Below are 24,448 nucleotides of genomic sequence, written 5' to 3'. Positions count from 1 at the left end.
TGACTTTATCTTGTATTGCTATGACGACAATATTCTTGTAATTTTTTAATTAATAGTAATATTAATAGTAGTAGTCGGGGTATACTGTAGGTCCAGCTGGAATCTTATTGACATTATAAAAATAAATCCAAGGGAAAGAAGGGAGTGCTAAGAAGCGCGCACAGCAGGCGTCGGTGGCGCGCACAGGCCGTGGCTACAGAAGAGTGGATGGTGGAGGCGCGAGAGTGTAGCAGGATGGCGCACACCAAACACGCGATGTCCATTGATGTGGAGAGTCGGAGGCGACGGTCCACTGAGAGCTCAGGCGAGTATTACAGAAGCTCAGAGAGACTTTACTCTCATTATGCATTGATTAAAGCGGTTTTAACCTAGTTTTTTTGCTTGTCTGCTTTGTTTGTTTTGGTTCCAGTGATTCTCCTAATCTTTAGAAAGTAGTCACTTTTTTGAGATTTTAAATTAAATGAAAACTTTCACATCACTTAGTCGTTTTAGTGAATGTTGGCAAATAAGAAAGGACTCAGATTTGTAGTGGGATTTTGGGAATTTGTCACACCTGTAAGGACAGACTGATTTCACTTGTTCTACCAATGCCACTGACTAATGTTTTTTTCTACTGCAAATACAAAGTTAACAACATAAGTGATGTGCAAAAAAAAAAAGAAAAGTTAAATATCTAAGTATTTGTTTGTTTTTTATTTGTCATATTTAAAGGCCATTTCCATACATAGCAATCCATTGCTTAGGTCTAACAAAAAAGATCATAAGATTTTAATTGCTTTTTTATTTGTTTGTTTTTTAAGTCTTTTACAGAGAATGTGCCTTTTTTGCGGGAATCATTTAGCATTGTGATCTTTGACTTCTAAAATATATATTAAAGTTTAACATATAACAATTTATTCATGCTCATAGGAACATTTGGCTTCTTATTTTGAATTATGGCAGTAAACATTGTTTGCTGTTTTGTTATTTTTATTGCTTTGATTTTTTAAATTTTTTTGATGATCTCATGCCATGATATCAGTTAGCAATGCAATTAGACACAGTTGATTCATTGATGTTCTGTGGGAAACTGATGTTCATGTGACCATCAGGAGTCTTTCGTTAGTTCCAGACTGACTGGTTGGGGACTCAACCAAGTCATCAGATGACCGTGAGAAACCGTGAGACATTTCTGATTTCTTTCTCTTTTTGACCATTAGAGCCCCTCTGGGACCATGACCCCAAAGGCCGCCGCTGTAGCTCCCAGTGTGATAGACTGTGTGTAGCTGGAGCGTATCTTGAGATCCCAGATACTCCTTCCCCTTGCACCTCCCAGTGCATCGGACACTACACCCCAAAATGCCTCTCTGCCCACAGTTAGTGTCTTCCTATAGTCTGTCTAAAAATAAAATAAAACCATATATGCATTTATATGTATGTGTATATATGTATATGTGACCATGGACCACAAAATCAGCCATAAGGGTCAATTTTCCGAAATTGAGATTTATACATCATCTGAAAGCTGAATAAATAAGCTTTCCATTGATTCCTGGTTAGGATAGGACAATATTTGGCCAAATATTGAGAAAAGCGCCTTTAAAGTTGTCCAAATGACGTTCTTAGCAATGCAAATTACTAATCAAAAATTAAGTTTTGATATATTTGCAGTAGGAAGTTTACAAGATATCTTCATTGAACATGATCTTTACTTAATGTCCTAATGATTTTTGGCATAAAAGAAAAATCGATAATTTTGACCCATGCAATGTATTTTTGGTTATTGCTACAAATATACTACAGCGACTTAAGACTGGTTTTGTGGTCCAGGGTCATGTACGTGTGTATATATATATATATATATATATATATATATATATATATATATATATAATTATAATTTGAATCAGTTTGAAATTATTAAAAATTATCAATATTAATAACTAATAGTATCTAAATGATATTAAAATAACACTGAAAAGGGTTAGGAGCCTATTTGGGAAATTACTGCATTTTTAAAGTGTTCATAATATAAAGCAAGTCAGATAAGCTTCAAACCCTTTCTATATTTACTGTATAGAAATATAAAATGTATTTTTTAATTAGTATTTTTTACATTTTTACTAATAATGTCCCTCCAAAATTTAGCAAAATATGCTTGAGATGAATATTTTTTATTATGCATCTTTTCTAATCCTGCTGCAATACTCTGCAAAATGTGTGAAAATGTGATTTAATTGTGCAAATTATATGCAAGAAATACTAGCTATGAAATTGGCCCTTGACAGAACAAGCAATCGCCCATTTTATTCCAAAGAATTATTGCAGACTTTTCTCCAAAAAAAAAGATTAATTTAGTTTCTTGTTTTCTTCAGGGCATTCACGGTGCACAGATGATGTCTGGCAGGAAGCGAGCATCAGAACCACCATCCGAGCAGAAAACGAGGTGGAGGCACATAAACTTGCCAACAACTACAAGGTGTGTAAATATGAGCGATTATTAAATATTCCTGTTTTAACAGTCAGAGATTTTTCCAGAGGGAGAAAAAGAAAACAACAAGGGTGCAAATCCTTGGAATAACTGGAAGAAATGTTTCAAATGATTTATGTCTGTATGCCAGTTTGGTTTCAGGAAATGGAAGAGTCATGTAACCGAACGACCCATTGAAGACCGATCTGATGTAGTTAAGGAGCTTTATTCTGACCTCAACTATATCAAACATCATTCAGGTTAGAATTTTTTAGATAAATCCCCAAAATTACTAGACATGCAAACCACCCTTAAAATGTATCGATATCATTGCTGTAGAGTACAAATTGTTAAACAAAGTGAAATTTTTTTAAAGTGCAAGCATGCCTTTCAAGAAAGAACAATTCACAAAAATGTCACCAGTTTGTGACCAGAATGAACTGTCTGAGAAAAGTCTAGCGTCATTTGTTTGCAGATGCCATGTGATTTTTATATCTTGCAGTCTATGCAGTGGCATTCCTTAATTTTTAAGTGTGGTTTGAATGTTTAAATTATAGTGTGTGTGTTTGTTAACTGTAATGTTTTTACTCCTAGGATCACTTGTCACTCCTGGGAATGTGATGTATGTATTGCTCTTTGGCTGGTGGATCTTCTTATTTTACTTCTTGGTTAGTCTGCTGATGTTTTGCACCATTGCTGGTATCCCATATGGTATGTTAGGAATCTTTTGTGAATTATTTTTGTTAATAGTCCATTCCCGTTGAATTTTGACACTTTATTCTTATTTGAATCTGTTCTTTCATATTTTATGATAGGAAAACTCTGTTTGCAGCTGTCACTTTATTTCTTATGGCCGTTTGGAAAGGCATTACAGAAAGTAAGTGAAAAATCTGCAGAGCTTTCCTCAAACACATACAGATAGCCTATTCATTTACTGTATTTTTTTAAAATTCTGTCACACTGTTGATTTGATTTGCAAAGCCTTGTTAAATAAGCTTCTCTTATGCCTGCAGCATGGCACATGACATTCATTCCAAACTATCACTGATTTCAAATTCGAATGTGAATTCTCTCATCTGACTGTGCATTTTTAAATTCTTCCTTCAGAGCAGCAGCCTGGTGAGGAAATGTTGTATTAAATTCCCACATTGTGAGGCCATTCCGGAGGTGGATGAGATCAAGGAGACTTCGGAGGTGAAAGAGTCTACGGCTCTGCTGCGCTCCGGTCCTGCCGTCACCACAGAAATCCCTTTGACTACACCGCCTCCAAAACATACTCGTTACTGGGTGAGACTGTCAGTTTTGAGCAGTTTATTTAGCTGATAGTCCATCATTATACTGTAAATCATTCTTGGGGTTTAGCGCATGGTTGGTAAAGTTGAGGATTGTTAACCAGAAGGTTGCTGGTTTGGAGACCAATAAGGGGTAATTCATAAATGGATATCTTAATGTTTTCTTTCTAGTGTCGGCTGAGTACGTATGTTTGGCTGGTGTTGGGATACCCCCTGCTGGCTGTGGTTCATTTCCTGGCTATCTTCCTGTCCTGGATGCTGGTTTTCACCATCCCGGTGTCAAAGATGAACGTCAGGACCTTGAGCATCATCCTGCTTATGCCACCAGAGGAGGTCATAATTCGGACTGTGAAAAAAGTAAGCATTATTCTGCTGTTTACATTAGTGGATCACCTTTTTTATGTATACTAATGGTTGCCATGTTTTCTTGTCTTTAGCCACAAGGTTGTGAGACCAGAGTTCTGCTGTGCTGTTACCATGCCTTTAACTGGTACTACTACAAATTTACTGTGGATGGGATCAATGTGTTTGCTGTCAGTATCCTTTGTTTATGGGTGTTTATAAAACTCTCTCACATAAAATGGTATCTTTTTTATTTATGATTTATTTAATTTTTGTGAAATATACAGGGTGGGAGAAAATAATGATAAAACTGAGGTGAAAATAATCATGAAAATATAATAAGATATGTAAAAAAGAAATAAATATGTACTCCTTAAGTAGTACACACAAAAGTTGTAAATAAAACAAAATTGATATTTTTTTTTTCCCTCAGATATTTTGAATTTATTAAATTTTTTAATTGCAATTTCTTTGTACTTGTTTTTGAAATTTACCAGACATTTCTGAGTGAAAATGTTTCTACACTTTTCTTTTTTTTTTTGGTGTATAAATAACTAAATAACACTAACACAGCTTTATGGTATAAATGATATGCACCATTTATTGTCATGGTAAGATCTTTAAAAAACTTTATTCAGATCTGTTGCCTCTGGTTATTATCACTCTGGTGATCGGGTATATGGACAAAGATAATTATTATGTGAGCTCAGAGGCAAAGTTTGCCACAGCAGTGAGCTCTATTATCCCATTGTCTTACTACATTGGGATGGGGATAGCAAGGTAACATTAAAAATCCTAACTTGATTGTTAAAATGATGTTTGTTTGTTTATTTATTTGTACCTGTTTTAGGTTAATATTTTTTATATTATGGTTAATATTTTTATAATTTATATTATATTACTTTCCTTCTTTTTACTAATTATTATTTCAAATAATTTGTTAAAAATAAAGATTAATTTTACATGCAAATTCTGTCTGAATACCTTTTGTTTTCCCTGTAGTATTTCCGCACAGAGTAACTTTGCAGTGGGAGCGGTAGTAAATGCCACGTTCGGCTCGATTACAGAGATGGCCTTCTACATCACAGCTTTGCTGCAGGGTCAACGCGCAGGAAGCAAGTGCTACGCAGAGATTGTCAAATCTGCTCTGACCGGCACGCTGCTGGGCTGCATCCTCTTCATACCTGTGAGAGCGAGTGTGTGTGTGTGTGTGTTCATGCGTGTGTTTCTGTGGTGCTGCTTCCTCACACTCTCTAAAAACCACCACTCATACAGTACATGTTTTGTACATTATAACATTTCCCCTAACAGCTGCATTCTGTGTGAGTGTGTTTTAGGGCATCTGTATGATCATCGGCGGCTGCAAACACAGAGAGCAGCGGTTCAACAGCAGGTCGGCAGGAGTCAGCTCAGCCCTGCTCTTTATATCAATAGGAGGTGAGAGAGAGCTAAAAATTCACTGTATTTATTAAGTAGAATGAATTATTTTTGACCTTTCACCTCTTGTCTGACCACAGGTGTTTTCGCCCCCACACTGTTTTCAAAGGCTTATGGAAACTTTATATGTGAGGGCTGTGACAACTCGTCTGGTAACACCACGAAGCCCTTCTTGTGTAATAATTGCCACTATGACCTGGTACATTGTTTACTTAATAAATTTCAAACCATTTAAACATATTTTAATAATGCAAAGGCCAGTAGTTAAATATGACCTTGATATTTTCATACAGAGTGAAAACAACCGACCCCTGTTTTTGAGTCATATCGAGTGAGTCTCTAAACACATTTGTTTTACAGCCTAAAGACTTTTAAATGTCTAAATTATGTTTTTGTTTTCAGGCCTTTAGTGTACACAATCTCTGTCCTGTTGCCCACTGCATATCTCATTGGTCTGATCTTCACCCTTAAGACTCATTCGCATATTTATGATATCCACGTCAGTGATGCCCACTCTCATGGTGCGTATTTGTGGTTTTGCATTTGGATTATGCCAATCTGGATGCTTTTATTTAATGTCTTAATTGTTCTGTTTGTGTTAGTTGTTAGTGACCATAGTGCAGTGGTTCACTGGTCTAGAGCGAGAGCTCTAGTGGTGCTCATTTTGGCTACAGTATTGATGGCAGCTTGCGCTGATCTCAGCACTGAGCACATCAAACCTATCATCTCCAACTCCAGTGTCTCACAGGTACATTTAATTTAATTTTTTGATTTTATTATTATTTTTAAATAATAAATTTAAATTTTCCTTCATTTATTTTACATATGGAATTAATTTTGATTTTCATGTTATTTTGGTGTTATACTATTACTTTAAAATAATTTATAAAAGTAATTTATTTTATCAAATTAATACATTTTTCCTATTTTTATATTTCACAAATGTAATGCAATTAAATATCTCCTATGCACGGTCTCTGTTCCTGCTCTGTATTTAATCTTGAATATTCACATATTATAAATATTGCAGTATTTTATTGGAGTTACCATATTGGCCATGGTTCCCGAGCTTCCTGAGATAGTCAATGGGATCCAGTTTGCTCTTCAGAACAACATCAGCCTCAGGTTAAAATAATTTGGTGTTAAAATAGATGTGCGTTTCACTATATTCGCTGTTGTCTGGATGTGGCTTTAATATGGGTATTTGTTATCATGTAGCCTGGAAGTGGGGAGCTGTATTGCAGTTCAGGTGTGCATGTTGCAGATACCGCTACTGATCTTGTTCAATGCTTTTTATGTAAGCCACACTCAAACAAAAAATAGAGTTGTTTCTGTTACTCGGTTCTGCAGTATGATACAAGTTCTTTCCGTTTCTCCCAAGGATGTTGGATTCGTTCTCATATTCAGTGATTTACACCTCTGGGCAAGCATCTTTAGCGTTATTCTGGTCAACTACATATTTATGGATGGAAAGTCGGACTACTTCCAGGGTAAGTGTTATTAGTAGTGTTATTGATTAAATGAATGGTTTGTACAAAATTAAAATTCTATCATTTACGCACCATCGTAGCTTTATGTGAGGAACAGCCTTAAAAATCCTGTCTGACAGCCATGATCACATTTACTTTCATTTTATGAAAAGAAAAGCTCGGACATTCTTCTATAAATAACTTATTTGTATTCCACTGAAGAAAGCAAGTCATGCAGGTTTGATAACCTAATTATCATTTTTGGGGAGCTATTAAAATAATATTAATCTAAGGTATAGTGTATGAACTAATGTATGTTTACTGTGAATTTCTCTTGTACTTAAGATAGTTAATAGCATCATTAAATGTAATACAGTTCAGTTAGGTTAGTACAATTAGTTCAGGCTGCATTGTTACATAATAGTGTTAAATAACTCTTACGTGTTTTTTGTTTTTTTTAACAGGAACGGCTCTGGTGGTCGTGTACCTTATTCTTCTGGCTTTATATTTTTTTGCACCTGCTCCTCTTGGATGTTGAGAAAAGTGACTTTTCCCCTGTTATCTTTTATTGTTGAAATGTTTCTGTGTATTCTTGTCTTCCATATATACTGTAAAATTTTGAATATTTTCCAGCATGTTAAGTATGCAAGCTCTTACTTGTGAGCCAGATAGAAAATGGGAGCAATTTCACTGTTTACTTGAATGCATACAAATTTTACATTCACAAAAAAAAAGAATTAGATGTAGTATATCAAAATTAAATGTTGTTTTCCTTTCTTGAATTATTTTTTTTTTACTTATGTATAGCAGAGATCAAATGCAACCACCAGTTTGAACAAGTTTATTCATTTTTCAACAATAAAACACAAAACTGGAACAAGTTACACATAACCGGTGAGTACCTTGAACATTTGCTGCACAACTGAGGAATCGAAGTCCAGCGAGACCCAAAAAAACCCCAAAAAACACGAATGTAGGGACTCCCATCACTCCATGCAGACTGAGTGAAAATTGCCGCTGAAATCATTTCTGGAAATAAATGTGGAGTTGTCACGATCTGCACGTCGCCCATATGACAAAGCACCCTTAAATCCTGACCCATGCAAACAAGAATCCAGTCATGCAGAAAGAAATTGTCAGGTGGTGGGTGGGTAGGCACATATTATGGGCATGTATGTGGCCTAATGCCAGAAAGAAGCCATTTCGACAACATGAATAAAAGGGTGTGTAATAATAGCAATTATGAATCTTTTAACATTTTACTCAACTACATCAATTGCTGGTGCCTAATGAGTGTAGTTAAATAAATGGCCGTGAACTGTAACAGGTCAAATAACCCAACAAGGCAAAACGCATTAACTCTGAATTCAAGATGCTGTATTTGGCATTTCGACCAGAGATTTATTTTTTTGGGGGGGGGTCAGCATAGTAAAACATGCTCCGCTACATTATTGCTAAATGACAGGAAGGTTATCCGTTTTTCTGTACAGATATACACAATGCCCAACATATCATTAGCATTGTGCTGACCAAATAGTTTTAAATTTAAGTCGTTTTATTTTCGGTAAATGCATCAAGTACTAGAAAGCTTGATGAAAGTGGTAAGTGCGCATCTTTGTTGGATTAGATATTCCGGTCAGCTTTTCTAGAATAGAATTTGAGTTCAATAATAAAGTGCTTTTAGCAAGGCTTTGTTTAATTTAGCACATTATCACATCTGGCTCAGTAAAGGCACTAGATCAATTAAATGTGTCAGTTTAAACATTTGGATGAGGGATGATTCGTTTAAGGAAAAACATTTTATTTCAGTAAACGCATTAAAAGTAAATTAAGGAGCACCTTGTTCACAGTGATGTAATGATTGGTTTACAAAACTGGGTGAAGCATGGGAACAGCTCTGCTATAACTGTACAGCTTTGTTGAAACATTACTTGGTCTGGTGTTTGTGCCTTAAGTGCAGATGAAACTGCAGATATGAGCAACAGCATTCAACCTAAAAATCAACAATCTCAGTGAAAACCCATATTGTTAAAACATTCAACTTTTCAACACTGTTTTGCACCATTTTCATTGAAGTAAAACCTTAAATCACAATCCCAGGCATCAATAATTCTGCATAAGTCTGTTTAGACATCCAAACAGTTAATTGCTAATTGAACCCTGATTACATCACTGCTTTTTGAATATTAATGCCGAGGTTTGGTGATTCATAAAAAAATCTTTGACAGGAGAGGAAACAGAATTAAGATACATCAGTAAAAACAACTCGACATGTCCCCCATATCACTACTGAAGGCCAATAAATAACAATATTACAATCTCAAGAAAGAAAAGAAAGCAACAGCTTTCATTCAGGTCACTGACCTGTAGTGTTTGAGAAAAGGGCCTTCTAATGGATATTTATGTTTTGTATTGATTTTCAAATCATTAAAAGGTGCATACGCAAAAACAAAAAAAAGGCATCCTACAGTTTTTGGTTTTAAGGCGGGCTGTGTTAGGATGGGGTTCCTTAATTGATCCTGTTCTTCTCGTCCTCAAGCTGGCTTCAAGTGCCGTCCTGCCCATGATCAGCTTAAAAAAACGAAAAAAAAAAACCTATTTTAAATAAAAAGGTACACACATAATACATACACGATCTGTCTATCACGCTCACAACTCCCTCGCCTCTTTATTTCAAGCGTTCAATGAGTTCTTGGGTGAGGCCCAAGTTTAGCAGCTGTATCGGGGTAAGTTGGGCCAGGTGTGGGAAGGCTTTGAGCAGACGCTCCCAGCACAGCTCCAGTAGACTGGGCACTACCAGCCAGATCTTAAACAAGGAACCAGTCCGCTTATTCTCATGGATGTTCACCACGCCGCCGTGGATGTACATGCAGCCAGCCTGAAAGCCAAAAAAACCCCCGTTTAGAACGATATTAGACTCTTACCCGTGTAAAAGAAACTCTTTGAAAATTGTTAACGGCATTAACAGCAGAATAAATGTAAATGTACGAAGATGACCAAAAAAACTGAACTGACCGGGGTAACAGCAGCACAGTGGAAGTATGCAGGTTCAGGCATCACTGCAGGTAGTTTATTCCACTGAAACGTCTGCAGGTTGATTTTCCACAGGTCGTCCAGTATTACTTCACCATTGTAACCTCCACATATAAATACATCTGCCACAAAGAACAACAGTGATCACACACTGAGCTCTACAAAGTGTCTTAAATTCAATGTTTACATTAACTTCTTACCATTTTTAATTTGCACACAACTATGACATCTCCGAGGGGCTGGGTATCCTGGAAAAAAAAAAAGCACAGAAGAAGCATGTAATACAAACACTCACATCGTGCTTTCTTTTGAATTTCTTATGAGAATTGCATTACTAACCTATTCTTTCATGGGGCTTAGTTGTGATTTCCTCCCAGGAATTTGTTTCAAGGTTATACGAGTGTATCTAATACAAACATTTTGGACAATTGTCATTTATAATTAAAACTTCTGAAAAAAATCATTAATTAATCCACTTAATATGTAAATTGCCTAACCTGAATACATGAGACAATTGAGATGTTTCATGAGCAAGGCCCATTAGTTCCAGTAAACAAACGAAGTCCAGGGCTCGCAAAATTTCTAAATCCCTGGCAGCCCTTCGGGCAGGTACTCTTCAGATTTTGGTAGCCCGAAAATTAATTTAACTAGCCCAAATAAAATAAAGACCATAAATGTCAATCAAAAACATTTTCAATACACAAATAAAGGAAAGAGTTTTATTTTACTATTTACAAGGTATCTGAAAAATTCTCAATTTAAGGCAATTTGAAAAATTATTTCTTATACTATTTAGTGAATTTAAAACTGTCTTAAGGCCTTAAAAACTCTTCAGTTTAGTTGTATCAAATTTAAGGACCCGTGGGAGCAATGTTCCCTCAAATCTTTTTTCTTGTTGAGCAAAACTTTTCTCTATTGGGCGGACATTTCAGGCACCTGAGCAAAATCATTCTTTATACCAGACCTGTACAGCATGCACACAAAAAAGTGTGTAACTTTTAACTTTAATGTGCTATTTATATTTGATTTGACTCTTGACGTAACTAAATGTACATTTTAGGTTACCTGAGAAAACATTTTTACTGTACAATACACTGCAGTTCAAAAGTTTGGATCAATAAAGTTTTTTAAAGAAGTTTCTTATGCTCATCAAGGCTGTATCTATTTGATATAAAATACTGAATATTATTTCACAAAATAATATTGTGAAATATTATTGCAATTTCAAATAAATGTTTTCTATTTTAATATACTTTAAAATGTAATTAATTCCTGAAGCAAAGCAGTATTTTCAGAGTCATATGATCCTTTAGAAATCATTCTAATATGCTGATTTTTAATCAATGTTGGAAACAGTTGTACTGCTTTTTTATTTTTTTATTATACTGTATTTTTTGGGACCCATGATATTTTTAAAAAAATAAAAAAAAGTTAAAAAGAACAATGTTTAGTCAAAATAGAGATTTTGTGTTACAATACAATATAAACTATTCAAAAGTTTTTTCTTTCTTTTTTAAAGATACTTTAAAAAAAGTTTAAAGAAAGTTCAATAAACTTTATTCAGCAAGGATGTGTTAAATGGACAGAATTGATAGTAAATACTTCTATTGTTAGAAAATATTTCTATTTTGAATAAATGCTGTTCTTTTAAACTTTTTATTAAATCAAAGAAAAAAGTAACAGGTTCCAAAAAAAGACACTGAAGACTGGAGTAATGATGCTGAAAAATCAGCTTTGATCTCAGGAATAAATGCTATTTTAAAGTATAGGTATTAAAATAGGAAACCAATATTAGAAATTGCAATAATATTTCACTATATCAATGTTTTTTCTGTATTTTTGAAATGAATACATCCTTGATGAGCAAGAGACTCAAAGTCAAAGACTCAAAAACAAGGTCAGTTATTTATCAGGTTTATAATATAGCCCTAACATACTATATTATCAAAACAAACTATTTAAACTGATAGAATAGAATAGAGATCTGTAAGTTAAATATAAAAAAACGTGAACTATATGAATTCTTCTATAGCTGTCTAAACATCATTATGAAGTACAGTTTGTACAATACTCGTGTGTGTGACTGTACATGTCTCAGAGCTTTGTTACCGTTCTTTGCCCATCCTTCGCTATTTCCAGCACTTAATCAAGCCACTCTTCTTAAATGCATGAGGAAGTTTTATTTCACATGTCATTGTGTTGTCTCTCATGTTGAGCGCACCGTAACCATTGAAGCATTGAGTTTCTACAGAGACTCATTTGGTGCATCGTTCTCTTTCTATGGAACCTGTAAACCGCATTCACCGGCTCTAACTCTGTCGTGACATCGGCTCTACAGCGGTTTGCCCGAGCATTGCTATTCTTTCCCTTTTTTCTGGCGGCATTCAATCAAGGCTTCCCAACTCATTTTTGTGTGCGCGAGGCACATTATTTCTTCTGCGCGTCCGCGGTGGAAGAACAGCGCGGTCCCACGCACGCTCAGCTTAGAGGGAACATTGTGTGGGAGCCCTGTATTTAAGGTAGCCCGTCGGGCAGGGCAGTGATACAGCTTGGTAGCCCGACTGGAAAACACAATAGTCCCGGGACGTCGGGCTAGAGATTTTGTGAGCCCTGAAGTCATGTAACACTGACTAAAATGGTGATTCATGGAAAAATTTGTACCTTGTCTAATGGGTAGGAAGTCCAGGAAGTTCCCCCTCCTAGAATATATATCCTCTGCCCATCATGGGCTATCTCATGCCTATATCTATACGAAACAAATTTAGAAGGACTTTTAGCATATCTCCTCATAGACTGACATTTTAGCATCAGACAGCGTACATAAATGTGTTTAGTGACCCTAGCTCGGTTTAAAATACAATTAAAAGTCAAAAGTCACTTACCGCTCTTCAGGCAGATCGTCTGGAGGGTTGTTGGGTTTCAGATGAATCCACTCACGTGTCGTCAGATCGAGCCTGTGGAGATCGGTGCTGTAGATGTAGCCTGTCGTACCTCCAAATACATAGAGGAAGCCATTGATTATGGCCATCGCCTGCAAAACCAATCAGGGATCACTCAAATAATCAATGCGAGTTAGTATGCTTACTAGTAACTTGTTTTCATTTATAGGTTACATCATATGATTTTTTTTTTAAAGGCTTTTGTACCTGTCCATATATTCGATTGGGTTTCTTGCCCCTGCAGTTGAGGAGGGACCAACGTTTGTATTTAACATTGCAGACGTGAACATCATTTCCATTGTTTTCCCCAAACGGGATTCCGGTCCCGCCAAACACAAGCAGGTTGTTTCCGTGCAAAACAGCTGTTTGATGTACACAGAACATGGTCAAGTGAGGTAAGAGGTTTAAAATACCTGACTTACCGGTAAAGATGTGTGGCCTTTCTGTACATCCTCAAAACAAAACAAAACTAAAAACAAAAAATATTTTATATAATATACAAAACAAATATACTAAAATGTAAACTATAATTTATACTAAAACAAAAAAGTGATTATATATCAATAAAAACTAAAAATCATGTTACCTGACATTGAAGCCAGTTCAGTAGGCATAAAACCCTCAGTGCGGATCTGTTGCCATGTCCCTGTGGCGAAGTGGAACCTCCACAGCTCCCTGAACAGTGGGTAGTCTTCGTTCTCTGAGCCACCTGATTCGTCATAGTCGGGGTTGTATCCTCCAAACACATAGAGGTTGGTGTTGTCAGCCACACAGCGATGGCCGCTCCGGGCTGGAGGGGCTCTGTGACCTACAGAGACAGACAGCAGCCTATTGATGACGAGACAAAGATAAATAGCTACACAGCTCAGTTAGTGGCGAAGAGGAGAGGTCCTCACTGAGTTTCTGTCTTCAAAGTTGGAAGGAAAGATTTAAGATGTAGAGGGAAAAAAAATGGAATCCAATGTTTGCTGCTGGATTTGAACTGGTATTATTCTGAGTAAGCACAATATAACATCAGCAGGACAGTTCTGGAAAGATAATGGGAGATTAAAGACATTTGAGTTCACAAAGTCACCTGTGAAACGAAAACTGTGTTAGTTACGACACATTACCCATAATGAGTATACTAAATTTAAAGGTAAGCAGTTGGAAAACAAAAATGCACCTGCATTTCAGATATAAATTAGATGAACATACTAATTTTTAATTAGATCAGCAATATGAATAAAGTGAGCAAATCCAACCACATCCATCCTACTTGAAATGAATACTTGAGGCTGTAAATTAAAACGGAGTAAACTTCATAATCTCCAACCAGATTTACTATTCATATTTAAATGCAGCAGAATTTTACAACAGGATACAGGATTAGCCTTAGATGAACTTCCGTCTCTTAGGCAAAGCTTCAGAATGTGCTCTTGTATATCACATATTTGTTCAGTATAAATAAATACACAAAAGAATAGCATACATGTAGGTAAGTGACACAACAGTAACCCCAAATTAATTAACAGCGACTATTTAAAATCCTCATAAACCCTGATTTTTTGGCAAGCCCTAGTTAAGTAAACGTTTGTCAAAGAAGCTATGGCCACTGTCCCCAAAACGCAATACACAGATACACAAACATCTGTTTCTAAATATATGCTTTTATTTTATTTATTAACATCATAATAGTTAACAATATATTTACATAATTTTATATAAAAGAATGTGTAAAATAATATATTGATTACTATGGTATTATAATAAACAATAAACACTATTTTATACATTTATTTATATTTATTATTACTATAATCAATATAATGTCATAATAAATGTATACAAATATACACACCACATTATTTTGTTTACTATGGTTTGTGTAATAAACAATATTTTATATATTTATTTATTACAATCAATTTGTCATAATAAATGTATACATATAAAAATATAAATACATAAATATACTGTTACTATTATTAAAATTAAAACATTTATATAACGATTTAACATATTATAATATATTGTAATAAATATATTATAAAGAATAAAATATTATAATTAACCAAAAGGGCAAAAGGTATTGTAACATTTGCATACATCTTTTTTTTTGTCCCAGTGTAAAAAACTTTGATAAGCTGACACCCAACTTGGTTGATTCAGCTTTTGAATCTCTGAAAAGAATTGATCTGTGTAGTCCACGTCCACTTCGATCACAGCATGAGCATGCTAGCAACCTCACCTATGCAAATTGTTTTGCCAGTGAATTTGCCTTGAAACCCGGACACTGCACCTGAGTGAAAGCATCACAGGGATGAGCTAATAAGGATGGGAGGGAACTGAAATAATACTGACACAAATCAATGAAGAAAAAAAAAGGACCAATACACTTCACTCACAACCAGACAAACACCTTTCCGTTTTTTCTTTTAACACCCAAGCCATCCTGCCCCAGCTTTGCCCCCAATGAAAGCAGAAAGAGCGGTGGTCTTTTTTTACACCACAGTGAGGAAAAGCAGTTTTGAAGAGAGGGAGGGTGGGGACAGCATGGGGGAGGCCTCCAGATTTGCCATGTGGGTTTTCTTTTTTGAAGTTCAGTTAAAGGCGGATTTCGCCTATTACCCACCTTCTCTTAAAAACCTGTTAGGTATCCGTAGACTGGGGCAGGGCTGGCCAAGGAGTCTTCGAGCTTGTACCCAGGAAACTCTCTTCTTAGAGCCTGTTACCACAATTACCGCAGTCAGACAGACAAAATAACAACAACAAAAGGACAGTGGCAAAATGAAGGACAACACAAACAGACAAACACCTTGCCCAACACTCAAGGGGTCAACAAATGTGTTTTAGGAATAGAGAAAGACTAATGTAAAAAAAAAAAAAAAAAAAAAAAAAAGCGAATTGGTATGTCACATCCCATGGAACAATAAAAACTTCTCATTGCACATGTCCCAAAGTTTAAGTAATATGTGCAATAGCCAACACAAAACATTAAGAGGCTCATTTAAGAGGACCACAATATACTTAAGAGTTCACTAGCATGTAAAAGCAGCATTAGATAGATAGATAGATAGATTAGATAGATAGATAGATAGATAGATAGATAGATAGATAGATAGATAGATAGATAGATAGATAGATAGATAGATAGATAGATAGATAGATAGATAGATAGATAGATAAAAAATATATACATTTGTACCATAACACAACAATATATTCCTGTCTGAAGAAGGGAGGAAAGTTATGACAAGAAAACAAAGGTGAAAAAACCCGTTTTTCCCATTTTCAAACCCAAAACACAGCATTTAAAGGGATGGTTCACCCAAAAATGAACATTTAATGTTTATCTGTTTACCCCCAGGGCATCCAAGATGTAGGTGACTTTGTTTCTTCAGTAGAACACAAAAAGATTTTTAACTCAAACCGTTGCAGTCTGTCAGTCATATAATGGCAGTCAATGGGACCTTCTTTTTGAATGAACTTTCTTTTTATCCAAATAATTTTTAAAAAGTATCACGATTTAAGCAAAATTATTAGAAATGTTTCTTGAGACTTAAGGAATGGCTGCTGAAATTCAGCTTTGCCATCACAGGAATAAATTGCACTTTAAAATATAACAAAATAGAAAACATTTTAAATTGTAATAATATTTCACAATATTACTTTTTTATTGTATTTTTGATTATAAAAACGTAGCCTTGGTGAACATAAGATACTTCTTTCAAAAACATAAAAAAAATAAAAATAAAATGTTCCGACACTTAAAGAGGGATTTAATAATAATAATCAGGGTTTCCATGCCATGTAACCAATTCATTTTTTTAAGCGTTTGTGACTACTGGAAAAGGATTTTTAAAAGGCATTTTACAGAGACAAGCAATTCATACACAAAAAATAATTTAGAGATTAACAAAAATGTATAGGTCACTATAATTTTTTTTTTTTAAATAAATTTATTAAATCCATGACTTTGCCCGGCCTGCAAAAAAAAAAAACAGGCCTGATATTTACAGCTTTTCCATGCCCTCTGGAACTCTGTTTAATGTACTGTGTTGATACATCTGAATTCAATGTTTGGAAACAACTGAAAACATACTGATAACTGGTTTGCTTTAAGCATATGTAATGGTTTCTATTGGCTTCACAGAAAGCAAACGATGGTTGCACACCATTGATGTTTGACAGAGCATTGCTATGCAGTTGCTAAAGCATTCTGGGCGTTAAGAAGTTAAAAGTCACCCCAAGTGTGAGAACAGACAGTAAGCCCCTCAAAAGACAACCCGAAGATGTCCACTGAAGACATGAAAACCTCCGGCCATGACGGCACGTATTACTATTGCACCAAGCAAGTCACATGGTTAGATTTGAGGTTTTTAAGATTTAAGAAACATTTACAATAAACCAGCTGCCTCCCGACGAGAAGCGTGTATTGCGCATGACACCCAGCAGCCTCAAAATACATGTTTAGAACAACCTTTGCATACCATTTAACATTCTGCATTCGTTCTAATCCATGAAGCCTGCGAACAATACATAAGATGTGCTCACTGTAGATTTTTTTAATCACTCATCATATATAAACAGGAAGGAGGATACAGATGGCTAGAGCTGCAGGCTATGAGATGGGTGGTTGAATATTATTAAATGTCCTAAAGCGACACTGCAGCACTGTTTTAATGCACTACAGCTAGAGAAACAATTGCTGGATATGTCTTACAGATGAAAGATTAAAAAAGCAAAGCACATGGGATATTTACACAATGACTATGAGTAGAACCAGACTCTATGACAGAGCTGGGCTTTTATTAACTCATGAAATTGTATTTACCCATGTGCTGATCTGTGGCACTAGATAAGTCCAAACAAACTACCAAGTGAAATACATCCCTGAACTATAAACATTACACTAAACAAAGAGTAATTATGTGTATAAGCCTTGCCACATCCATTCTTTTTACTCCTGGTGTGCATTAAAAATCATTTAGCCAAACAGAATTTAGCTTCAACATTTAACCTAGAAATATAAATAAATCTTCTAGTTACAAATGTACCCCATTTATTCAGTAGATCATTATGCGAACACGTACAAAACGATTGCAAACAGGTTTGTTTGTTTATTTAGGGCTGAAACAAATTAAATCTGGAAACCAAGTGCATAATTTAAAGTTAAAGCATCAACTGTTATTATAATTTTTTGTACACCTTTCGTAGTATATTGACACTTGACAAGCTGATCAAACAGTTGATTAAAAATAAGGAAATGCAGATATAAAAGCATTAAAAAAATATTCCTATCACTCCTTTTACATCAAAAAATAAGTTTGACAGCTCTAACTAAAATGCAAATGAACTTGTCAAGCTAGATCCACAAGCTATCAGCATTTAAAGCAACTTTTTGATAGACAAACTAACATAAATGACGACTACAATGCACAGCCTTTCGCCAAATATAATATGCGATAAACATAATAACACTTGTGAATTTGTAAAGTTTGTAATCAAAACAAAGCCATTAGCGACACATGGCTAACGCTAGATGCTAGCAGCGAAATAGATGTGGAATATAAAATAACTGTTTTATTTTATGATAAAAACAGATAGAAAATGTGTCTTTATGGGGAAATAATGTTATTTTTGTGCTTAATTCAAGCTGTTAACGGAGTCCTCACTGACCTGCGGCTCTTAGCGGAGGCCTTCCAGACAGCCGCTCAAACTGATTGAGTCTGTCCGGGCTGTGCGCTCCTTCTGCGGCAGACATCGCTCCAGAAATCACGCTGAGATCATCCACCTACACGCACTCGCAGACGACGGGGCTTCCTTCAACAGACAGAGGCGAACCGGAGAGCATAACTCAGCCCATTCTCCCCTGGAAGAGACGATTAAAATGAAATAGATGGGCCCAATGAACGTGAAGGCAGAAACGCTGGTGAAAACCTTCAAGATGGCCACATTAAAAAAAAAACACAAGCTATGAAAATAATCAGATATAATTGGATCGTTTTTATGCCTTTCAAAATAAAAGTCTTCATAATAAACGTCTAACTTTAAGCCGAGAAATAAAAACAATGTAATGCTGGGTGTTTTGAGTTGTACAATTTTGATAAATTTGGTCTAAATACTTCAAGCTGACCCAAAAATGTTCAATCCTAAAAATTGCTGTAGCTTGTTGCATAAACTATATTTTGATATTTTAGATTTAGAAAAACATCAGTATATAATACTAAATGTCATGTCAAGTTGGTTCATGTTGTTATAAATGGTCAGTTAATAAGAATTTGACGAAGAAATGAGAGACTCACATTTATATAAGCAATAAAAGTATATTTTCTGCAAGACTTATTGTTCACTAGTAAAGTCTTAAGTGAACTGCTCAAGGCATTTTTTTTTTTTACTTAAGTGTGACTTGTACTTAAATTTTCATCTCTCTCTTTTAATATTTAGAGAAGGACTGCATTTCCAGGGTCATATTATTAATTTGTATATATCACAACAAGATGATTTAATTGCACACAAACATTTTTTAAAAATGTACTTGCTAAATAATTTTGCATATTGAGAACAGCTTAGATAGGCCTATATTTGAGAAGGGACTTTTCACAACACAAACTGCAGTCTGATAGCACTTTCTACCATTGAATGCCAAAGAGGCTGTTTCATTCACTCTTCTACTTCATCTGTCAAACACCAATATGAAACATGTCTTGGTGTGGTTATTTTTGTTCCCGGCTCAACTCAAGAGCCAACAAGCTTGTATCGCAGCTGAAAGTATCTATATCACAATGAGTTGGACTGACTACAGAAAAACAAATGTCTCTTTCATAAACTGATGTTATCTAGGCACCTGTTTGTATCAAATGAATGTAATAAGCCTTCTAACAAATAATTCATAATTCAATCCCCATATTTACAAACTGTATATGTGGTTAATCCGTATAATTTTGTATTTATTTGTCTCTGATGAACATAACTAAGATGTTAATGAGAGGAACAATGTTTATATGAAAACAAAACAAAAAAAAAGTGCTGAAGAAACTGTTACAACGATGAAACTATTATTATTTTTGTGTTAGGAATCACTGTCATCAAAATAAGAAATTTAGCAAAATGACAGAAACTGTCCTAAACGGTTACCACGGTACATTTGAGCTGTGGAGAGGGCGGAACTGTGTAAAAATGTTGATAATTGATATCTTGCAGCGGGAGGGTTTAGAGACAAACACCGAACATGGCGGCGCTCGGCAGCCGTGCAAATCGCCCAGAAAACGGCGAAAAACAAAGCAAATCTCCACTCGTATCTCCCCTGAAAGTGCGAGAACTTCTTAACGAAGGGGTCGCTTCGGAAGACAACGTGTTAAATTGGTAAGAGCTCCGCTATAATGAGAAAAAAAAGTTGCAAAAAGGTGAGAATGTGTGCGAAGAAAACAGGGCAGGGGCCGTGAACAATTTAGCAAACGAATAAGTTTTTACTGTAAACCCTGGTGGAAAATAGAACTTAAATGGTAGATGTGTTTTGGAACATGGGAGATGATCCAAAATAAACATTAACTTATGCACACTGCTTGTAAGTCTTGGGAAATCATCCAGCTAAAGAAACAAACCACGTTACCTGTCAACCTATAGCTGGTTTCTAGCTGATAGACCTTCTTAAACCAGCAATAAACCAGCTGCCAGCTCATCAAGCTGGCTTTTGAAGCATGGTAGTTGGACCTGGTCTACCATTTTGTTCCAAATTAAAATCTTAAAACGTATTTTTCTGCAGAGTAATGCACGATTGATGGATGTTTTTGTACTAATGCATGCATGTTTTTTCCTGTTAGAATTAAATAAGTGCTGCAAAGGCACTTAGATTCCATTTATGCCTGGAAAATATGGATTAACGGGAACATTGGTGGCATATAGTTTATGCATAACATAACTAGGCTGATTGACTTTCATCCCCATATCTCAGTTCACAGCAGGATCCAAACACACTGTCTCCAAATGGCCTTGGGAAAGCTCCTTGTGAGGCAGCAAACAAAGAAGCATTTTTCAACAGAGTGGAATCCTACTCAATATCCTTTTGAGTGTTGCTTGATGTGAGAAGCTTGCAACCAGTTTGTGTTGCATAATAAATAGAATTCCTGGTATAGATTAATCATAAACTCAGCCCATTGATTCTTCATTGATTTCAAAATGTTGCATCACACATCTAGATGATTTTGATTCAACTCTCCCACATTTTTTCACTTGGGTATAATTCAAAATAAGGAAGAAAAGATACTGGTCACTCATTTATTGCTTTTGCAAATTCATCCTTAACATAACTACTGTCTAAAATGGGCCGGAAAGCCCCGTGTGCTCTCACCTCTCAGATGTGCGCGGTACGGCTGGATCAATGTAGACTGTGACATGCTGAAGTGTTCTAGTTGCCAGGCTTTCCTCTGTGCATCAATCCAAGCAACCTTGGACTTCCAGAAATGTTAGTTTTGGACCATTTATATTCCAGAGTGAAGCCATATTTTATATCTGCAAACATTCACTTATTAATTTTTCCTTTTTTAGATGAAGGACGGATTTCCGAGTTGCTACAGCAGCTTCAAACGCAACATGAGAAATTCTGTTCCTGGCCAGATTTTCCATGTCCAGGTATCTTGAGAGGTCTACTAGTCTGTATGAAATCTTAATCAGACATAGCTAATCAACAGTGTTGTTTGTTTTCCAGATCGCTTCTGGATGGTTCCAATTAATGAGCCTACGGTATTACTCACTGCCTTTCTAGACCGTTACAAGAGTGCTTGCCTTCTAGAACAGCAGTTACCTGCTATGAAGCCAGAGCAACTAAAAGCCATGGTATGATGTCCTATTTTAAAGGGATGTCCAAGAATAATTCTTCTGTGCACTCATATTTTATTTTATTTTTTTTCACAGACCTTGACTGAAGATGTAATAAGTGTCCTCCTACAGCTGATTGAAGATGAGCATGTGAAACAGGGTGGTTCTCCTTCTAAGGTCTCAACAGATCCACTCTCTGTACAGGTGGCAGCATGTATCATAGCTCTTTGTGGTTGGGCGGCCAGGTAAACATCCAACCGGTGACCTTTAATGCAATCTTGGCAGATTTTCTGCTAAACTTTTGTTTCACCTAACTCTTTGCTGTTTTTCCGTTTAGTCCATCGCTCCACGCTATGAATCTGCCCATCCTCACTTGTTCTTACTGCATGAGAAAGGTAGGAATGTGGAACTTCTATCAAATGGAGACCGTTTCAGAGAGCGAAAACCCTCCGCAGTCTCCAACATCTACTACCACCTTGATTCCATCTCAAGGCACAAGTGGGGAAAAGGGGATGCCCCCCTCACCATCCCAGTCCCCCACTCCATGTCGCATGAAGCTGCGTAGTCAAGACTCCACACGCTCTGAGCAGGTGGGTCTTTGACATTATACAGTACATCTGGATATAGGAAAAGTTTTAATTGTATACTTTCTAGATAAATCTGGTAGTGTTCATTATATTCCATTGATGTTCTTCAATCATAACCATCTAAACTATGTCAACATGAATATAGATGGAGAGTACACCATCCCCACTGGTCAACCGCGCCAGAAGCAGGGACTCGCCTATCCCACATGAGGAGATTCCCAGCCCTCTGTCCAGGGGCAAGAGACCCATGACTCGCAGGAGGGGCCAAGGAGATAACCTGGCTCTGGATGTGCCCTCCAGTCCACAACGAAAGACAAAACGGCCACGTCTCTCCTCTGCCAGTGGCCCTGTAAGGACAATCTATAATTATTTTTTAAATATAGTAATAATAACTACTATTATAATAATAATATTTTGCTATAGTATTACTATTATTATGATTGTAGAATGATATTATATTATTAAATACATTTTGTTTGTCAGCATAACTCAGTATGTAATCTATTTATTTTATACACACACAGGGTCTTTTACTATGATTACTGTGTATAAAGTTATTATTACTATTGAACGATATAATATTACTACATTTTATTTGTTACCTTCCTGGACAAACACTATTAAATTTTACACACCATATCTAAGCACTAAAGCCTGTTTTGTTTTTCTGTTATAGGAAGGGCCCATGCACAGAAATGTGTTTGACCCAGTAGCTCAGCACAGAGACTGGTGTCCTTGGGTGAGTGTGGAAAGAGAGGGGGGCAATCTAGATGGTTCTGTCTTTGTTGGCTGTGAGGCTGAGCTCCCTCAGCCAGGTTGGAAAGCAGCACTTACTCTGTTCTTATACATGAAGAGAAGCCTCAGTCCAGTGGGGGCCAGTCCATCTCAGGTGAACCAAATACATCAACTCTGTATTTTGCCAAAGCAATCATTTTTATCACTCTAATGCCCTGTTTTGTTTTGTTTTGTTTTGATCCAGGGTCCTCATGACAAATCAAAAAGGGTGTTCGCGATATTCCGACAGTGGCAGGTATCTCCCACATCCCAGTAAGTTGTTTCAGAAGGTGGACTGGGAAACCCTGGTGATTGTTATCATAGTGGTACGCTGTCCTTTGTAACAATGACAGTGGTTTTCAGAGTGTTTCTTGATCAAGTGAGTCTTGTTTACACTTGGGTTTGGTTGGGAAAGGGACAGTAAATCCACACGGAACAAGCAGCCTGTGCTGAAAGACCTTGGCTTGGATCAGGAAAGCCCGGCAGAGTTCTTCTCAGAAATTTTAACTTTACCCCACTGTTTTGGAATCTGGGCCTGTCGAGTCGGCATTAGAACATCAAAAGACTGGTGACCAATGCTTTTTACCTCTCATTAACATCAAAATAAGGCTTCATAGAGTTTTAGCCTAAATTTAGGGGAAGCTTTAGTGAAGCTCCAAGAACTACACTGGAAGACATGTTAGTTGTATCAATGCTTTTCACATAATATTTTAGCTGAGGAGAACCAGTGTTTTCAGGTTTGTGTGTGTTTTCTGCATTGTATAAGTAGGTATATTATATTTACTTCCATAAATGTGAATGGGCTGAACAACGTTTTTCTCTCTCATTTTTTTAAGATGTTTATCACCTTTACCGTATTTTACCCACATGCCAGCTGAAATAGTATGTAGAAAAGAGTGCCAATGTAAATGATTTTGCTTTTTGATTTTCACTTTCTCTGGAAGTGCTGCTTGTAGTGCATCATGCATGTTGTTCTTGTGCATGTCTGCCTAAAATTAATAAACATTTTCGTTTTGCTGGTTTTCACTATGTATGTCTTCATTATAGTGCCTTAAAGGGATACTCCATCTTTTTAACCTTTGACTCCTATGGCTTGTAAAATGCTATATTATTAGTTCCTTTAAAAAAAAAAGAGAGGAAATGCCTTCTCATATTTATTTAGTGCCAAAATTGATCATTAAAACCATTAAAACAAATACACATAAATACAAATTAAATATGTTCGGTAAAGCACAAGAGCCTTCATAACAAAGGTCATTACCCCAACTGTCACCCTAGAGTAGAAGAACTACAATTTTACGCATATACTACAAATGTGAGTTGTCCG

General features: G+C 36.0%; 3 protein-coding genes across 5 annotated transcripts; 2 read left to right on the top strand and 1 right to left on the bottom strand.

Moving 5' to 3' along the window:
* Nucleotides 1-178: 178 nt before the first annotated feature.
* LOC306858455 (uncharacterized protein) lies at nucleotides 179-7,878 on the top strand. Of its 2 annotated transcripts, none has more exons than XM_079399014.1 (20): nucleotides 179-304; nucleotides 1,092-1,160; nucleotides 2,355-2,458; nucleotides 2,601-2,709; nucleotides 3,044-3,160; nucleotides 3,265-3,326; nucleotides 3,557-3,736; nucleotides 3,913-4,098; nucleotides 4,179-4,278; nucleotides 4,722-4,863; nucleotides 5,086-5,269; nucleotides 5,421-5,520; nucleotides 5,601-5,719; nucleotides 5,814-5,851; nucleotides 5,923-6,041; nucleotides 6,123-6,268; nucleotides 6,551-6,645; nucleotides 6,739-6,817; nucleotides 6,902-7,010; nucleotides 7,454-7,878. In XM_079399014.1, the coding sequence occupies exons 2-20, from the start codon at nucleotides 1,145-1,147 to the stop codon at nucleotides 7,525-7,527; spliced, it is 2,079 nt and encodes a 692-aa protein (XP_079255140.1). In that variant the 5' UTR covers nucleotides 179-304; nucleotides 1,092-1,144; the 3' UTR covers nucleotides 7,528-7,878. The 2 variants fall into 2 exon arrangements, with proteins under 2 accessions (XP_079255140.1, XP_079255139.1); XM_079399013.1 differs by lacking the exon at nucleotides 1,092-1,160 and adding an exon at nucleotides 1,200-1,355 and having other exon boundaries at nucleotides 185-304.
* Nucleotides 7,815-18,942, bottom strand: klhdc10 (kelch domain containing 10). Of its 2 annotated transcripts, XM_079399015.1 has the most exons (10): nucleotides 18,623-18,921; nucleotides 15,576-15,668; nucleotides 13,548-13,769; nucleotides 13,169-13,323; nucleotides 12,905-13,053; nucleotides 12,684-12,768; nucleotides 10,362-10,428; nucleotides 10,223-10,270; nucleotides 10,005-10,144; nucleotides 7,815-9,867 (listed from the first exon to the last, which is right to left on the bottom strand). In XM_079399015.1, exons 1-10 carry the CDS (start codon nucleotides 18,705-18,707, stop codon nucleotides 9,658-9,660), a joined length of 1,254 nt encoding a protein of 417 aa, XP_079255141.1. In that variant the 5' UTR covers nucleotides 18,708-18,921; the 3' UTR covers nucleotides 7,815-9,657. The 2 variants fall into 2 exon arrangements, with proteins under 2 accessions (XP_079255141.1, XP_079255142.1); XM_079399016.1 differs by lacking the exon at nucleotides 15,576-15,668 and having other exon boundaries at nucleotides 18,623-18,942.
* Nucleotides 18,943-20,145: 1,203 nt separating this feature from the next.
* Nucleotides 20,146-24,147, top strand: zc3hc1 (zinc finger, C3HC-type containing 1). The gene is made up of 10 exons (XM_079398643.1): nucleotides 20,146-20,308; nucleotides 20,898-21,000; nucleotides 21,257-21,407; nucleotides 21,491-21,574; nucleotides 21,651-21,778; nucleotides 21,857-22,005; nucleotides 22,098-22,350; nucleotides 22,493-22,696; nucleotides 23,024-23,236; nucleotides 23,327-24,147. Exons 1-10 carry the CDS (start codon nucleotides 20,175-20,177, stop codon nucleotides 23,396-23,398), a joined length of 1,491 nt encoding a protein of 496 aa, XP_079254769.1. The 5' UTR covers nucleotides 20,146-20,174; the 3' UTR covers nucleotides 23,399-24,147.
* Nucleotides 24,148-24,448: the final 301 nt, after the last annotated feature.

Source organism: Barbus barbus, assembly GCF_936440315.1.
Source record: "Barbus barbus genome assembly, chromosome: 39".
NCBI classification, from domain to species: domain Eukaryota; kingdom Metazoa; phylum Chordata; class Actinopteri; order Cypriniformes; family Cyprinidae; genus Barbus; species Barbus barbus.
The sequence above is the reverse complement of the archived record's forward strand: the minus strand, read 5'-3'. Positions and strand labels throughout refer to the sequence as shown.